Raw genomic sequence first — 17,493 nt, 5'->3', positions numbered from 1 at the left:
GAAATGCCTTTTATACAACCAAGAACTTACCAGTCTTTAACCAGCAGCGGGGAGAAATTCTTAGCATGTTAGATAAGAAAAATTATTGACAATGTTAACCATGAAGGGTAACCACAGAAAGCATACAAAAAAATCACAAGACATGGACACCACTTGATGACCATTACTATTTTTCCCATAATTTTCTTCTGTTTGCTAGTCATAAAGATTTGGCTTCCCCAGGGATCCAAAAACATGTAACTGCCCATCACACAAGCAGGTCATAGCAGAAGAGCATCTTAAAAATTCCCAGAGCTTCTATTTTAATTCTCTCAATATGAGTCTATCTCAAAAAACCCAACATATAGTCAAGGAACTTGACAACAGCTTTCCCTTGCTCATAGCAATCTGCACATCACCAGAACTGCTCATAGCAACACCACTGCAATATTATTCTTATTTTAGTAATCTCCATGTAAAGCACAGGCTTACGCCTCTCTCACAGCTGTTCCTTCAAATTGACTCTAGAATTATGAAAGCCAAGATTACTTCTAATATCAGCCACCTTCACATTTTAGGAATGCCAAACATTCACAGGCTCACAGCATGGAACATATGCTCCAGCTCATCAGCCCAGGGATTTTGATGGCAATGATCACAATAATTTCACAGTTACAGAAAATAAATCTTTACATATTCTACCATTTTCCAAGTTACCATACACATTTTACTGCTAATTTCTAACTACGACTTGTTCAGAGAACTGTTGTGGTACAACAGGATCTAACTCGTGGTACACTACATCTCTGTCACAGGACATGGCAATTTCCTACTTTAAGCTCCAGCCTAACCAGAGGCGGCCTTGCCCCAAATTCCACCTACAGTAAAGGTCTGACAATGACTGCTGCCAGGCTTGTCTCTGTGTCTGCAGTGGTCACATCCAGGACTTCCCAGCTACACGACAGCCCATTAGGAGATGCTCCCACCCTACCAGGCATGCAGAAACCCTGGGCACAGGCAAGCAATCCACATGCTCTGAGCAGACTACTGCTCCTGGTCAGGAAAGGAAAACACTAGAGGAATCCTGAATGTAAGGCAGTTCTGGAAAAGGAGAAAGCTGGTCTTCACTCAACTGACACCCAAGGGTGGCACAGCGAGTTTTCCATTTTTAAGTCTCCTATGTGTGTTGTGGAGGGACGGGACATGTCTCTAGACAAAAGCACTTGTGATGATGGCTACAGAAGGGCCAGTCACAGAAAATATTTTCCCTAAAAACCTAAGATCAGATACTGGCAATTTAAAGGAAGTAGATTCCGGTGGTCAAACCACAAAGTTACAACCACATCACCTGCAGGACCAATCCGAAAAGAAGCTAAGAACATTACTCGAAGCCATTTAGCATCACCTTTGGAGAAACACTACCTGCAGATTACCTCAGCACTGAACTCTGGGTGAGGACCACTCAACTCTTCAGCTCCTCCATGCTTTGGGTATCCTCCCTCTTCTCTCCTACACTATCCTAGTTAGAGGCAGCTGGGCCAGCACTGCGGAGAGTTGCAGCAGTAGGAGTTATCGCAATACACACCAAAGAAAGAGAAAAGCTGTCACCACTCACACAGCAGTTGACACTGAAGGTAAAACAGGCGGGTACACACAGATCTGTCCTCTCCTCTGCCCAAGGTTAGCACTGTGGTAGAACCTGCCTTGCAGCACTCACCCCCACTCTCCAGTTGTCAAGGAAAATAAACAAAGCCAGTAAACTTCATCTTGAGTCACTCAGAAGTAATAATTTCAAAAGTCAGGACTGTCAGAAAACAAGCAAAGTTATCTGTAAAGATACCAAAAACACCTATGCAGATCTAAAACATAAGTTACTGAGTTTAAACATGGCAGGAATTTAACTTATCTTTGTGTGCTCTGCAACATGATCCACGGTTAGCGAGACTTGTCTGCTACAGTTCAGTTTTATTCCTTCTCGGCTTTAGATGCCAAAGGTAGCTCAGACGTCTTGGTTACAAAGAACATAAGCAGTCAGCCGTCGTATTTCCTTACTAATGGCTCTGATATCAGTGTTAACAGGACCATACTGCAGGCACTTCATTAGTTACAGCTTTTGCCATTGTCTCACACACACAACTAGAAAAACAGAAATGAAAAGACTACATACATGTTGAACAGGTAATCCATAGCACCCCATATACAAATGTCCTACACAGAACACACAGTTAAAAATGTCACACCGAAGTGACCATTTCTATATGAATGACTGCAAAACGCTGTCTCTCAGTGGGATTTTTTATTGAATGCACAGTGTTAAGGCCGTTTAAAAATCTGCTCACAAACACGAGCCCTTACCAGCACTCTCCGGACCCTAGCAGCTCCACTATGCTTTTACCCATTTTCTCAAACAAAGGAGAGATCTGCTGTTTAAATTACTCTCTTAGGGACATGCTGCACAACCCCTCTGACTTAATTTTACTTTCTCAATAACATCACTGCAAACACACTGAATGCTAATACTAAATAAACTATTCAAATACTCGGTCTCTACGGAAGCACCATGTGAATTATCTTTGTGAAAAGAAACTTCTGAGAAGATTGTCAGGTACCCTCCATGTGGGAGAAACAAAAAGAAGAAGAAAAAAAGCTGATTTAAGTAACAGTGCCTTGTGAATGAAAAGTGATTTATTGTGACATGGAGAGATAGTAGCTTTACTGTTAATTTAACAGGTTGACCAAAACAGCAAACAGAACATGACTGCCACTACAGTTTCAAAGAGGGCTGGACAGCGACTCAAAGCAGCAAACTTTGAAAAGAAACATACTGAGGTCAAAAGGTTTGGTCTCTCTGATGAAAATAACTAAATTGTAACTGGACACTTAAAACCCAGATCTCCACACAAAACAGTCATTTGTGGAGTTAAACAGTCAATTTCCAAGTGTATCTCTCAGAGTAAGGAGCGTAACTGAAACTTCAATGGGGAAAGAACCTCCAAAACCCCAAATTATACCTCCTTGCAAAAGCTAACAGCACTATGGCTTTTTACAGTTAGGTTCCCACTGTTTACGGTTCTCCCATTGGTGGAGCATCAGAACACAGTACAGAAACAGTATTTTGTAGACTGACAGCTTTGTGCAGTAAGAATCACTATTATTATCCTCATTTCATGGAGCAAAAAACCAAGAAATTATAACCTCAAAGTAAAAGAAGTATTTACATTCCTGGGGAATGCAAGATGCCCAAGGCCGTGTTGTAGATCACAGCACCTACGTCTACAAATCCTAAGGCTGGACTGTCTTACATTCCTTTTTGGCCTTTCTTCTTATGGTCACCATTACACCTAAATATTATGTATTATTAAATTATCTGCAATATATGTTTTACCTTGTCATGTTGGCATTTCAAGGTAGCAGAAGTGCATTTCTCTTCAAGTCTGATTTTCTTTTGAGGTGTAAGACATAAAATTCTGAAAGTTAGATGCAAGTGAGACCTACTGAATCCTCTCATCTTTCAGCACTCCCCTGCTCCTCATCTCGTCACCCCTGTTAGCATCAACAGGTACCTGTGTTCCAGGATGGGCTCCACCTCTTGTCCGCATGCCCAGGACTTGCACCTATCCTGCCGTGCAGTGGAAAAAGCAGATGAACAGAATTTCCACCAGAAGAAAGAAGCCCTCTGTGCCTTCAGGGGCCCTTGGGGATCTATTGATAGGTGCTGACAAACATCCGAGTTTTTCACATTATCAGAGACAAAACGTGTGGCTGCGTGCATGCAGGTGTCTTCATTTTGCGAATTTATTGTCAACTTCCATCTTGAAGGTAAAAAGAATAACTCTTCCCAAACCTCTCCAGAGAAAAGACTGAGTACAGTACTTGCTGTCCAAATAGTCTTTGCCACTATCAACATGAAAATGCAGACAGGACATCACAATTTACAAAACTGAACTAATTTAGCCTTCTCAAGGGAAACCAGCTACAGTTGCCCCCTTTCTGCCTACCCCTTCTCTCCCCTCCCTCCCCCACCCCTGGCTGACTTACCTCAGCCTCAGCCAGTGCTTCTATTAATAGCTAGTACTTGGAAATATGAAGTCCCGAATCTGCTCTCTCCTTTCACAGAATCAGAGATTCCTAGAATGGTTTGGGTTGGAAAGGACCTTAAGGTTATCTAGTTACAAACCACCATGGGCAGGGACGCTAAACCACATCACCCAAGGCTCTGCCCAACCTGGCCTTAAACACTTCCAGGGATGGAGCATTCACCACTTCTTTAAGTTTTTTCTTACAACTACTCAATGGACAATGGATTAAACAGCCTGTTTGGTCATTTCAAGGAATTCTCAAGCTTATTAGAGAAGTAAAAGATGTCTGTACAAATGAGTGCGTGTGCTTATAAACAAGCTGGTTCCCCACCTTTTTATGTAGGACTTCCCTTTATGTAGACAGCTTCTTCTGGTCTGTCCACATTTTGTTCAAAATAAACTTTCTGACTCAGGGATGCAATTTCTTTGCTCTCTCAAATCACCATTCTCAACCAAGAATAAAGTGATTCATGTACTTTGGAAATTTCCTTGAAGTCTCACTTTATAATGTCCTGGGTTTAGCAGCAGCAGTCATTTTTTCTCCTTCTTGGTAGCTGGTGCAGTGCTGTGTTTTGACTTTCAGGCTGGGAACAAAGATGATAAAAATGATGTTTTGGTTTGGCCAAGGACTTTGTGAGTCTCATGCTCTGCCAGGGAGGAGGGGAAGCCGGGAGGAAGCAGAGACAGGACACCTGACCCAAACTGACCAAAGAGGTATTCCATACCACAGCACGTCATGCCCAGGGGGGAACTGGGAGGTACCCGGAAGGAGAGGGGGTCGGCCGGGTCGGACTGGTGGTTCGGCGCGTGGTATTGTACTCCTTTCCTTTGCTATTTTCTCTTATCATTGTTGTCGTTGGTGGTAGCGGTGGTGATTCGTATTGTACATTAGTTGCTAGACTGTTCTTATCTCAGCCCGTGGGAGTTGCATTCCTTCGATTCTCCTCCCCACCCCTCTGGGAGCGGGGAAAGGGGGCGGCAGCCCCTGGGGAAGGGGGGGGGGGCGGACTAACGTGGGCCTCGATTGCTTCCAGCCTGGCACCACTCACTGGGAGTAAGTGAACAAGCTGTTTGGTTGGGTTAAACCACGACATATGGTCAGATACCAAATGTCAGTACACTAAAATGTGAAAGTCACAATCTTAGATTGAGATGGATTTAGTAAAGTGCAAGGGCCACCATCTTAGATTGAAGAATCAATGCAGCAGCCATGCCCAGATTTTCCATTTCCGCTCTGCAACAAATTGCAAAGTCACCGTCTCATGATGGTTTTGGTGATACCTGGCCCTGTGAAGACAGCGTCTTCCAATTCTTTCCCAGCAGAGCTCCTCACAGGCAGTGCCAGCTACAGCCATAGCTGCTGGACCAACGTAGGTCATGCATGGGCTGCTGGAAGCATCAGTCAGTGATGAAAGTGTCCCATACACCGCTTTTCCAGAGGAGAAAAGTCCAGGTTGTCCCCATGTAAGCATCCTATTGCTTGCCCTCTTCTGGAGCAAGGGCTCATATCTTTGATTTAACATCCACAGGCAGCAGATTTAAACTGTACTGATCATCAGAAGAGGAAGTGGAGGACCTTGCTCACACAAGAAAGCAGACAGCATGGCAAGGATCACGTCTGCATCTCCAGCTGGTCAGGAACTGCTGAAAGCAGTTAATCCAAGGTGGACCATCTAGTCTCACTGATGAGGGCTACCTCCGTTTTCAGCTTCAACAGCAATTGGGTCTGGATTACTCAGGTTCACTTTCCTTGCCTGGACAATGAAGAATCGCTAACCGTGCTACCACAAAGGCCTGCTTCTGCCAGGCTGTTAGTGGAAATTCAGGAAGCTTACCCAGGAATGGGGTTACACCAGTAGATGTATACTTGCCATAAAACAGAGGAGAGGCATTGCTTTATATCAGCCCCTGCCCAGTCATGAGGCTCTCACATCTTCTGGAGCAATTCCTGTGGCTCTTGCGCTCTTGTTTCAATCCCCACTGCAGCAGCAACAGCAGACAAAGATCACTGTTCTCACTGCACAGCGCTCTGTTTCCATGACAGCTGTAATTACACCCACAAGCATCTTCTACCTATGTTTCCTTGAAACTTAGGACAGAACAAATTCAATACAAGAAGACATAGTAATATGTTGCATTTAGTTTATTAAAGTGTGAGGGCAAATAAGACAAAAAGAGAGTGGCAAGTTTGCTATTTTTCCCCCTCAAAATGGACCTTGTATCTTTAAGAAAGAAAACCAAACCCATCCACAGTTCAATTACATCCTATAGGTGGCACTCAGTAGATGGAATTTACAGGACTGCTTCTAAGCTAACTTAAAGATGTATTTTTCATTTATTCAGGGAGAATGTTAGATATATTTAGAGCAAAATAATTTTATTATTACCACTGATCTGTGAGCAACTGCATCCTCAAGTCTATAACATGAGCTTAATCACCAAGACGAGAGGAGAAGCAATGAAACTGACCTTATCAGAACATGATGTATTAGTTTCAAGTTAATGTGATTATGTCCCCACCTATCTCACTCAGCACAAGGTTGTGAAGAGTTAAGGGTATGTCTAAATCTCTTCTACCATAAAGACTTTTTCCTGCCATACATTTTATTAAATAAAATTAGATGTGTTATGACAGGAGATAACAGAAAAAAAGTGGGACAAAGTTTCTACATACAGCAGCTTTAAACAAAGAAACAAACAAAACTGCGATTTGAAACAAAACCACAATATGTACAATAACAAAAACTGACAGAAGAAGAAAAGCAGTAAGACTAAAAACCTGTTTTATCTGGTGTGGAATAATGGGGGAAATTAGAGACCACTACCCTCTTCTTCCTAGATCCTCAAAATAATATTAAAACATTAAGGAAATTTTAGGGCAGAATGCAGCTGTTAACTTCCACGATGGAATGCAGTTGATATGTACAGAATCTACCCTACGATAGTTCCCCAGGCAACCCTGCGACCTTGGCATATGTGAAGATAAACTGAATGAAGAGCGGAGCAGAACGAACACACCACAGCCAGGCTCTGTTATACTCCCTGTGGGAACAAGAAGACTCTACGTCCTGATAAGCCACAGAGCAGCTGATAGACAAGGATTGTAAAGCAAGAGAATTTCACACCAATCATTAATAAAATATGTATGAATAGAGCTACTAAAGCTCCATAGGCACATACTCAAGCTCCACAGCCATATAGTCAAACTCCATAGGTATTTAGCAAAGAAATTGAAACTTGTGTGACTATGAAGGGGCATGAATAGACAAAGGCCTCTTGAATGGTCAGGAGACCAGAGAAACATAACTGATTTATGCTCAGAACTGATAGCCAGAGAGGCTTTGGCCTTGTGTGGGAAGACTAAATTAAAACAGGACTGAAAAAAACAAGACTAACAAACTTCTAATCAGGAAAGACTATCCTTGATGTCTGCTACATCCCAACACCACCTGGACGTTCACACAAACACGGCTTCACAAGTAGCAAAAGATGATTAGGCTGTCCTTTCCATGAACTATCCCCATTATAATTTCACTTTAATACCAAATGTCACACCTGCAGGTCCAGAGACCCCTGCTCAGGTCGAAAGACCCTTCCCTGAGCATGTGGAATTAGGCAAACAACAATGTAACCTTATGCAAATTAACTGCCTAATGGGTAAATGGTGGGAGTAATGGGTAAAATGGGGAGTTACTAACCTGAGTTAAATCCCATAAATATGCACAATTAAGAGTAAAATAACTAAGAAAGACTGCATTGTAACTGCAGGGTTGGTTGACAGGCTGAACCTGCCTTCTACCTTCCACAGAGAGGCCTACTGGATAAGAGCTATACTCTATGCACATTTAATGATTAGTTTTAGTGGGCTTTATATATATGTTATCGTCGCACTTGTTCTCACAGTTAGTGTACTGTCAACAGCAATCTTTGAACCTTAATGGCCTGTCAATGAAATCCTCAAACATTAAGCTGCCATGAATTTATGTAATAAAAAAAAACTCATCTAAGATCTATTTTGTGTGAGTTTCCAGAAACTTAGAAAATTAACTCGGTGAGTGAATCTGTTACAGTGAATCCCTGAATAGGATAGCTGAATCACCTTTGAATATAGTATGTTGCCCAATGAAGCCCCTGCAGAGGGCTCCGACAGGCTAATCAGGCTCAAGGGTCTCACCTTTCCCAGAACATTAATAGACGCTTCAAACATATGGGTAAGGGGGTAAAATCCCCTCTTACTGGGGTAGAACCTACCCTTAACATGACATTTGGGAATCCTGAAAGCTAGAATGTAGCAACCTGCATGGATGTACAAATAAGTTCTGAGAGAAGGCACCAGAATCTGATAAGGTCTGAAGGTCCTACCTATATTAAGCTCTGCATGGGATTTCATAAGAAGACAAAGAGCACATGAATATAAGGAGCAATCTTCACTTACTAGGAGCTCAACACTTCAAAAAGCACCAGAAAAGGTGACTTAACATCAAAAGTAAATTTACTGTTCACTTGCTTTCATTAGGGAGCTAATGCTAGAACCAACAGTACTATGATCGTCAGTAAACAAATGGAGGTAGCCATCTTGTATCTAATAAAACAATAGGCAAAAAGAAAACTGCATATATACATAACACAAAGACAGCCAGAAAGGAAAAGAGAATTAATACTGCTCATGTCAAAAATATTAAGGACACAGAATAGTTCAAATTAATTTTAGCTTTGCTTTCTCTTCCTTTGCCGTTTTGAGGTACACAGCTAACTGGTTTCTCAGGCACCTTCTCTGGAGAAATACGTTAAATGCTTTACAACAGTTAACATTACTTTGCCAAATAGTTCAGGTATAAAATGAATGGAAACCAGGAGCGACTAGAAGTCTTTCTTGGCTAAAAAAAGCACTACTTACATTGCAAAATTTTTTTTCTCTTCATTCCCCAGACCAGGAAAGAGCATTTTCCTTAACAACTCACAAGAACTGAGGTGTGACAAGTGCACATAAATATCACATTTACTAAAATTTCAGAATGATTCTGTATTATTTTCCATAACATGCATTGGACATTCTTTTCAAATGTACAAATGTAGCAAAATACGATTTATCAAGTAAAAATTACCTAAAATCCCAAACTTTTGCATATCAAAATGCAGTACTATAACTTGAAAGCAATAATTAAGTCAATTTTTCATTCTCCTGTTTGCATTAAGCTGGATATAAGCAGTGGAAAAACAGACTTAAGATGGTCATGTATGGTAGGACTCAACAAACCTCTGCACCTCCTCATCTCACACCTTTATGCCCCTGCTACCACTCCTCTACACAGGTCTTCTGGAAAAAGACAATCAGAAGCAGCAAAGAGGTGGATGCATGATTTCCTTGCAACTTGCTGAATCATGTACGTGAGAAAGCTCATTGTAGGGAAAAGTGAAAGACAGAAAGACAGACAGAAATAAAGGCGTGCTGAGTTATTTTCTTGTTTTAAAATTAAAACCAGAAGTGTTAAAAGATGTCGACAAGGTTTTTCTTCACAGTTTCTCATCCTTCCAACCTCAGTAGTATCATGCATACTGAAGTTCAAGTTGGTTGCATTTTCCACTTGAAATGGCAACGCAGAATGCCAACTCAGTTAAAGTTCCGTTAGGCTTTGTTAGTTGCTTGAAAATGCAGTAATTTCCCTATTTCTTTCACCCGCTGAAATGTTTTGGGCTTTCAGGTATTTTTTCCCCACTTTGAAGGGGGGGGAAGGGCAGAGAAGAAGAATGTAGAGAACAGCAAACTCTTCCTTACTGGTAGACTGCTGTAAGCAACAACTGAGATAGGAAGGACTACAAAATAGTTGCCATTAATTCCTGGATATCTTGAATCATAAGAGGCAGAACATTTGTACCATACAGGCTTAACAGAGTAGTTTACATTTTATGAACTCAAATTACAAAAACTGTGTATGTGCAGGTATACATTTAAAACAAGAATCGAACAACTGAAAACAAATCAAACAAAAAAAACCAACAAACCCATCCCAAAACCTGAAACCCAACAAAAACCAACAAACTGCCCCTGATTCTTTCCATTAGGAAGGACTGCAAAGGTAGCAGATCTATCCTATCAAGACTAAATCAAAAAGCTGCATAGCTCTACAGTTTATCCATCTCCTATTGGTAAGAAAGGATCCAAAAGCTTTAATACATTAAACATCTGTTTGAACAAATGTCAGCTTAGATATTAGATATTGCATATTCTTATACGCAAGGAATGAGTTGAAAAATATTCCCAGGTAAACTACAGATACTGGATTACTCTGGTGTGTGGAAGGTGAGCAGTACCACCTGCCAATTATTTGCTTGTGAGCCCAGTTGTCAGTAAGGCTCCATCCTAGGTGATTTGGATAAATGTTCTGCAGAACATTGTACAGCATCTTCTGCCAGAAAGAAGGCCAGAAAACTCTTGGCACCATAACAGTGAACACAAAACTGAGACAGTTCATAGACAAATACTTGAAAGACCATAAAACCATCCTAAACAGTGTAAGTTACTTTTGCACCACAAATGCACGCAGTCTGGGGAAATAGCCTTCCATGTTCCCAAGACATTTCTATTAACAGCAATGGTAGTTCTGTGTACTCAATGGCAGAAATATGAACACACTTAGCAGTGAATAACGATTTTTAAAAGTCTAGTAAGATAGAACAAAAATCTTTACTTATCAAAACTAAAAAATATTTAACATTCCTCTGTGAGTATAAGCACTATTAAATATGGTAGGTTTCTTGAGACAAATACTTTGCCACTGTTTTCCCCAATACAGAACTGCTACCTACCTCTGGGTACATTTTGCTACCAACCCAGTTAAGTAGTAAAAGAAAGGATCTCTCAAAAATCAACCTTGCTTCATCCACAGCGCTAAAGGTAGTGTTCTTGGAACATTTCCTTCTGGGCACTCTTTATCCACACGAAGGAGAAAAAAACCCAAACCACCCTTTGCCATATTTTACAGCAAGCAAATTAATAATCCGAGGAAAGAAAAAAAAAGCAGCAACTTTCATAGACTACACTCACTGTATGTAGTAAATCATCATTTTCAAGGCACCAGATGCGCAATAAAGGAGACAGGTTAAAGGAAACAAAAAAACATTTGGTTACTTATTACCCAGTAAATATTACAAAAGCTATGCAATTTGCAAGAGGTATTTATTAAGTACAACGATTACTTCAGGATGTAATATCCATCACCTACCTTGTAGAAGGGCTCCATTTCTCTTGAAAAAGGTGCTTCCTGGCCAAATGGGAGGACCTGATGTGCTGAAGGTAAGAAGAAATAAATGTCAAGAAAATCTCGTTTACATTAAACAATTACAAGTTTGATTGAATTCTGTTCTGTTTTTAAAGCCAATGTAACATCATGGCATTTTTGCCTTCAAGCAAGATTCTAAAATTTCATGTTAAAAATAGGTTAATTCAATTCAAGATTTACATTCTCTTTGCAAGGAAGAACCTCCCTAGCAAAGCACACACCCACACTCTCTTAGAGGAAGAGAGAAAAAAGCAGTTTGGAATAAATAAAAAAAACCTAATACACAAAACAAAGTCAATGTAAAAAACATTTCCTGAATTCTCAGTACAGCAAAATAGATGTCTTTTCCCAAAGCCATCTGCTAAAAAACCAAATCTCTCGGCCTTTTACTCAGCCGTAACAACATGCTGCCCCAGCTAACACATCAAACCAGAAAGGCCCTGGCCACACACCAGGTGGTTTCCATGCTTCCACCAGAGCACTGTGCCCTGCACTCAGGACACCACCACATCTCTCTTCTGCTTTGCCTCCTGCTCACACAGAGGCTGCCCGAATGCAATGGCCTCTGAGAGGTCTCTTCTGTGACAAGCGCACATGAAGGTGAAGAGCAGATTCAAACATGGGAAAGGGAAGAGGAGGGAACATCAGTATGAACCTCTAAACCTTGTTTCCTTCATTGCCTCAGAGCAGCCCCATGGTGCTGTGAGCAGTAGGACTGTGGATCCTCCACTCCAATAACCTCTGCAGTGTCAGGGAGTCAGAGAAGACAGGAGGCTGTGAGGAACTGCCTCATGGCTGCCCACACCCCTCCTCTCCTGTAAGGGCATGGGAGCATGGCTGCACCCTTACCACCACACCAAAACAGCTTTCCTGTCTTGTTGGCAGAAGGACCAAACTCCCTGCACGCAGAAGGAAACCTCACTCTTTTCTTAACAGCGACTGTTGGCCAGGTGTGCCCATCTCTCCACCGCAGCACAGCTCGCCCTCCCAGGGCATTCCACAGGCAGTGCTGCCCAGAGCAAGAGCATGGACACCCCTGCTCCTACTGGGTGCGGAGCCCTCGATGGGAGAGGCAGTACCCGTAGGAGTTCACTAATCACATCACAGGACTCAGGCACAGCAAGTATTTTAAAGAGCACAACACCTAGGGGAAATAACTAAAAACATGGAAAGATTTGTTGCAGTGTTGTCAAGGCAAGTGGAAGAGACAGACTGCCAGGGGGTCCTGCCTGTGGTTATGAAACAGGTTTTAAAATCCTCTCTATCTTGAAGACAGTAACCACTATTTTAATATACTGAGCTTTTACTGAAATTTGCATCATGAAACTATGTTATCAATATATAAGTAATTGTCTTATGCCCAAATTCAAGCAAAAATTAAAAGCAAGGGACTAAATATCCTTTGGTAGATTGCTGTAAGGCACCCTGCCTTTTTAAGGTAATCCACCTTCCTCTCTGGACGAAAACTGTGAGGCAAGCCCCACACGCCATTTCTGTTCAAAGTTACTTTTGTCTCCTCTTGAGTTGACTACCACTATACAAAATGCAATGAAATGTAAAACAGATGTTGTCTATTACATTGACAGCATTAGCAAAGTTCTGATAGAATGCTATATATAAAAAACACACTGCTTTCACAATTATTCTGCACAGACTGTCATGCTAATGTATGAAAACTTCACTGTGTTAAAATACAGACTGTAAAAGGATACAAAGCAATTACATGAGTAACAAAAGCCTTCAATACTCCTGAACAAAAAGGGGAGTTGAGAGACAGCGAGTATGCAAAATGGCCAAGAAGTAGTTAAGTAGGTCTGCGTTCTGGAGTGCTGGAGTGCAACTGGGGCATGCACTCATCTGAACATGCACGCTCACTTCATAGTGCTTAATGTAACCAATTGTTTGCATTCCTTATAGTAAGCATCAGCTCTTCAAGTGTAGATCCTCAACTCACATGAAGGTCAAGAGCTGTTGAGGGCATTCACGCTCCTGTAGGACAGGCTCAAGGTTTTATAGCGCACTGGAGTCCAGGATAATCTCTGGGACAGGACACATGAAGCTACAAGTGGAAAGCCATAGAATAATCTTCATACTGTACAAATATGCCCCAGAAATTACAGTATGACAACTATATGCTTTTCAAAAGCCCAAGGAAAAAAATGGTAACATTCTGAAATTAAGACATACAAAAAACCTACTATCCAGGCTTCTGTATGCCTGTTTGTGGGTGGAAGAGGGTTAAAGAAAGGGAGATAAAAGCCTATATATTTGAATAGACAATATGTCTCCACTAGAGAAACAAAGCCATACTGATTTATCTTATTTTCCAACTTCAAAAAAGGCCCAAGGCTCTCATAAAAACTCCATCTGATTCAGCACAAACCCACATGAACTGAGAAAATCAACCGTGCCTTCCCAGGGAAGGAAGCTGAAGAATCCAAGCATGTAAATAGTGTACCGCGGTGACTGGTCAAACCCTTCAAACAACAAACTTCTGTTTGCAGAACTCCAGGGCTTTGATGAAGTTAAGCTATGCCTGATCTGTGCTGGATGAATTCTCTTTCTGCTCACAAACTTTTGCACAAGAAGTCTCAGAGCATATTAATTATTAAAACATGTTTCAAGTTGAGAAATGATAGAGTTACACTATCTCTCAAAGGGCTCAAAAGCTGCTTCCTTCCTGTTCCAGATTAAGAAACCACTTGAAGAAGTTCATTCTTCTAAAGATCCTCTAAAACAAAAAAACTCTGGTCCATCCCAAGCATTTTTTCAAATAAGTTGTTTCTTCAGTGTAGTCTGTAAGCTAGTCGGAGGAGTGGCTGGCACTCCTACAGAAGTAGCAGCATATTCCATATTTAGGCAAAATAAAAATGCAAATCTGGTTTTAGAATTTTCTTTTGTAATCAATACATGCCATAACATTAGTATTTATACAATTAGCATTACAGATGGCAGTTTTCCCCAAAACCTATCAACTAAACACACTGACTAAAGTAATATTTAATCTTGACTAAATCCCCACACACCTAATGGAAGAAAAGCAGTTACTAGCTTGAACTCTTACATCAGTGCGAAGTAACATGTGGCCTAATGCATTTTTGTTATGCTCAGGTTTGGACTGACTTAACTCCTAGCAGCAGTTGAGCACAGAGTACTTGGTGGGGGTCGGGCATGAGGTGGACCTGGATCAATCATGAAGAGCTGAGATTTCAAACAAATATCTTGGAAGAACATGGATCAGTATAGTTTATCAATGAGATGTGCAACACCAACAGCTACCTGACAAGGACCATTACTTTGATTTGCAGAAAACACTATCTTTTCAAGCATACCCTCAGCCAAAGGGATATCTAGGCTGGAAAAGTATTCAGTAGCAAATGCATAAAACAGGATCTGAGGATGCATGTTTGTGTCCAGTCCATCCAGTGCAAGATGCACCCCCTTCTGAAATGCAGCAAATGAAGTATTCACATGCTTGCTGAAAACCACTACCAGTGTTTTAACCCATGAGCATCTGCTCATGTGAAATGACATACCTGGAACTAGGAGCTACCGCTGATCAAACCCAACCTTTCCTGGGGATTAGCTATCAATTTGTAAGGACAAGTGGGACTCAATTTCCACTCAAGGTAAGTGACAAACTGTTTGTCTTCTGATGATGCAACCAGTAGGAAACTTCATTGTGCCACAGGGCCCCGGGCATGAGAAGCTGCCTGACTGAGGGCTAGCAGGGATCTTCCTGAGAGAAGGCTTCTCCACAGGAAAATATTGCTTTGTTGCAATCTAGAATACTCCATGGGAATGTGTTGATTTGGACACCATTTGTGCTGGAAAACAAGCTGATGGGAAGGCTAGCTGGCCAGCCAGCAAGGGTTCATGGCAGCTAGCCAGCCAGCCCAACCAGGAGCTCCCAGGGCATACAGAACCAGTAATGTGTGAGTTCCCCCAGTTACGCATTTCCATCAAAATGTATGTCACACATTTACGCAGACCTTTAAAAAGTGCATGGGCTTCAACAGACATAAAAAAGGAAATAAAAATCCTTTGTCTTCTGGAATCCACATTAGAGCAAGGAGACTGAACTTCTTAAAGCCAAGCACTAAAATAAAGACAGGGTAGGAATTCTCTCTCGCAGTTATGGCATTTCACAACTATGCCAAAAACTCTCATAGGCCTTTGTGTCAGAGAGGCTTGATTAATAGATTTAAAAAACCAACTAAAAATTCAAAACAAATTCAATTGTGCGGGACTACATGCCGCAATCAAGGGATGATGAAAACATAGAAGGCAGGCAATAAATATAGGACAATGACTGTGTTACCGAGTATGTCCAGAGGGTAATGGTAAAACAGGAAGACACAGAGAGTGGGGAAACAAAAACCGCTCTTACCCCCAGTTCTCCTCTGAAGCGGAGAGCTATTAGCCCAAAGAAGGAAAGCTCAGCAGGGAGGCAGGGAAGGTGTTCTACACACACCTAGGCCCACCAAGGCCAAGTGACTTGGGCTCAGCTGCTGGGGCATAACTGGCATCAAAGCACACCGTCGCTCTCAGAAAAGCTTGGGGTACAGGCCAGGACACCTTAGTAAGGGGTAGAAAGACGACTGGTACCAGCTGTAAGCTAACAAGCTGATGCACACAATATACACAACACAACACAGTAAGCAAATAGGTTGCAGTGATACAGAGCATCCCCTCTCCAGACCTTACTACTGGCAAAAACGATGAGGACAAGTGAAGATTGGTAGCTGAAGCACCTCTACATCCAGCTCAGCATCCATGGATTTTGCAAAAAGGTGTGGTAGGAAGAAATACAACTCTCCCCTTCCAAAAAGTGCAGTAAGCTCCCAGTAATGCACAATGAGTAGATGGGAGAGCACCACCTTTTGCCCTGGGATCAGAAGCAGTGACCAGGACAGCAATACAGCTGAAAATTCTTGGGAGCAGAAGCTGCAGCTGCCAGGTGAAGGAACGAAGGCATCAATGTACTCACACTGTAGGTACTCCCATTACCGACCATCCACATCTGACAAATAGTGAACTGACAGAAATGTCAAAGACACCAAGCCTAGAAACAATAAACCATTTTGTTAAAGAGTAGCCAATGGAGCATCTTGGCAGGCATAGAAACCCACCTACAAAAGTTTCTGAAATGCAGGCAAAATCACAGTTATTCTTATGTTCAACTTGCTGAGATAACAATAGCTGTAAATGCCTTTATCTGTCTTGTGCCCATGAAAGCCTCTATCTAGTGGCAGCAGGGAATGATATTCTTGACAGGTACTTTGAGCTCCCAACGAAAGCTGGACACAGATTGTTACTATAACGTATTTAATCGGATGTCCAACTAAGCTGGAAGAGCATAATTTTTAGCATTCCTTGAGAAGTTATTTTAGGATTAGGTGGTAACTGAGAAAAAAAAAAAAAGCTGAAGAAGTGTAATTCTGTGGGAATACAGCATCCCTTGATGCTGGAAGATGAATAAGACTTCCTTACAGCAGCTACCTTGTGTAAGGCATGAGAAATAGTCATGACTACAGCAGTGAGCATCCTCCTTGCCTCCCACACTGCACAAATGAGGTCTATGGAGCAGCTGTCAGATGGCATGGGAGGAGATCACTCAGTCCAAACCATACTGCCACGAGCTTGCAGAGTGAACATGGGACAGGCAGCATCTCATTTTTGTTGAAGGTTCCTCTAACGCTTGACAGCTCTCCACTGTTTGCACTGGAGAGCTCAGATCCTTCTGCTGCCCTATCAGTTCTGTTTTCCACATTCAACTTTAATGCCATTACTGGATGAGGGCTAACAAGACTACTGCACTGCAAAGAGGTGCTCATGCTCTACACAGGGTACATAACCATACTTGTATTAAAGAATTTATCACTCCCATTATAAATTTTGAGCAGTACAGAAGCATTCAGATAACACTGCACCTCTAACATGTGTTCTGTTAACAAGGAAAAGAAAATGTATAATCCCTGCCAGCAGCTTGCTGGCAGTTAATATCACAATTAGCAATCACCCAGCAACAGGCAAACAAGCTTCCTCTGCAATCAAAGGCAAAAGCCTCCACTAACCTGGGCTAATGACAATACATTAAAAAGTATCTGGAAGGTGCATGCTAAGGTATTCCCTGATTTTAATGAAAACTGATT

The 17,493-nt window shown here is 41.7% G+C and overlaps 1 protein-coding gene across 9 annotated transcripts in view; it reads right to left on the bottom strand.

Annotated features, from left to right (window-relative positions):
• FOXN3 (forkhead box N3) overlaps window positions 1-17,493 on the bottom strand; it is a 218,941-nt gene that overhangs the window by 67,917 nt on the left and 133,531 nt on the right. For all 9 annotated transcript variants that reach the window (XM_061359969.1, XM_061359970.1, XM_061359968.1 and 6 more), the window contains exon 4: window positions 11,282-11,346. In XM_061359969.1, coding sequence (XP_061215953.1) covers window positions 11,282-11,346 — 65 coding nt within the window. The remainder of the gene's footprint in view (window positions 1-11,281; window positions 11,347-17,493) is intronic.

This window comes from Neopsephotus bourkii, unplaced genomic scaffold (genome assembly GCF_033783945.1).
Source record: "Neopsephotus bourkii isolate Nb327-2 ecotype Australia unplaced genomic scaffold, CSIRO-AGI_Nbou_v1 NB_998, whole genome shotgun sequence".
In the NCBI taxonomy this organism is placed as follows: Eukaryota; Metazoa; Chordata; class Aves; order Psittaciformes; family Psittacidae; genus Neopsephotus; species Neopsephotus bourkii.
This window is presented reverse-complemented; position numbering and strand designations above follow the sequence as displayed.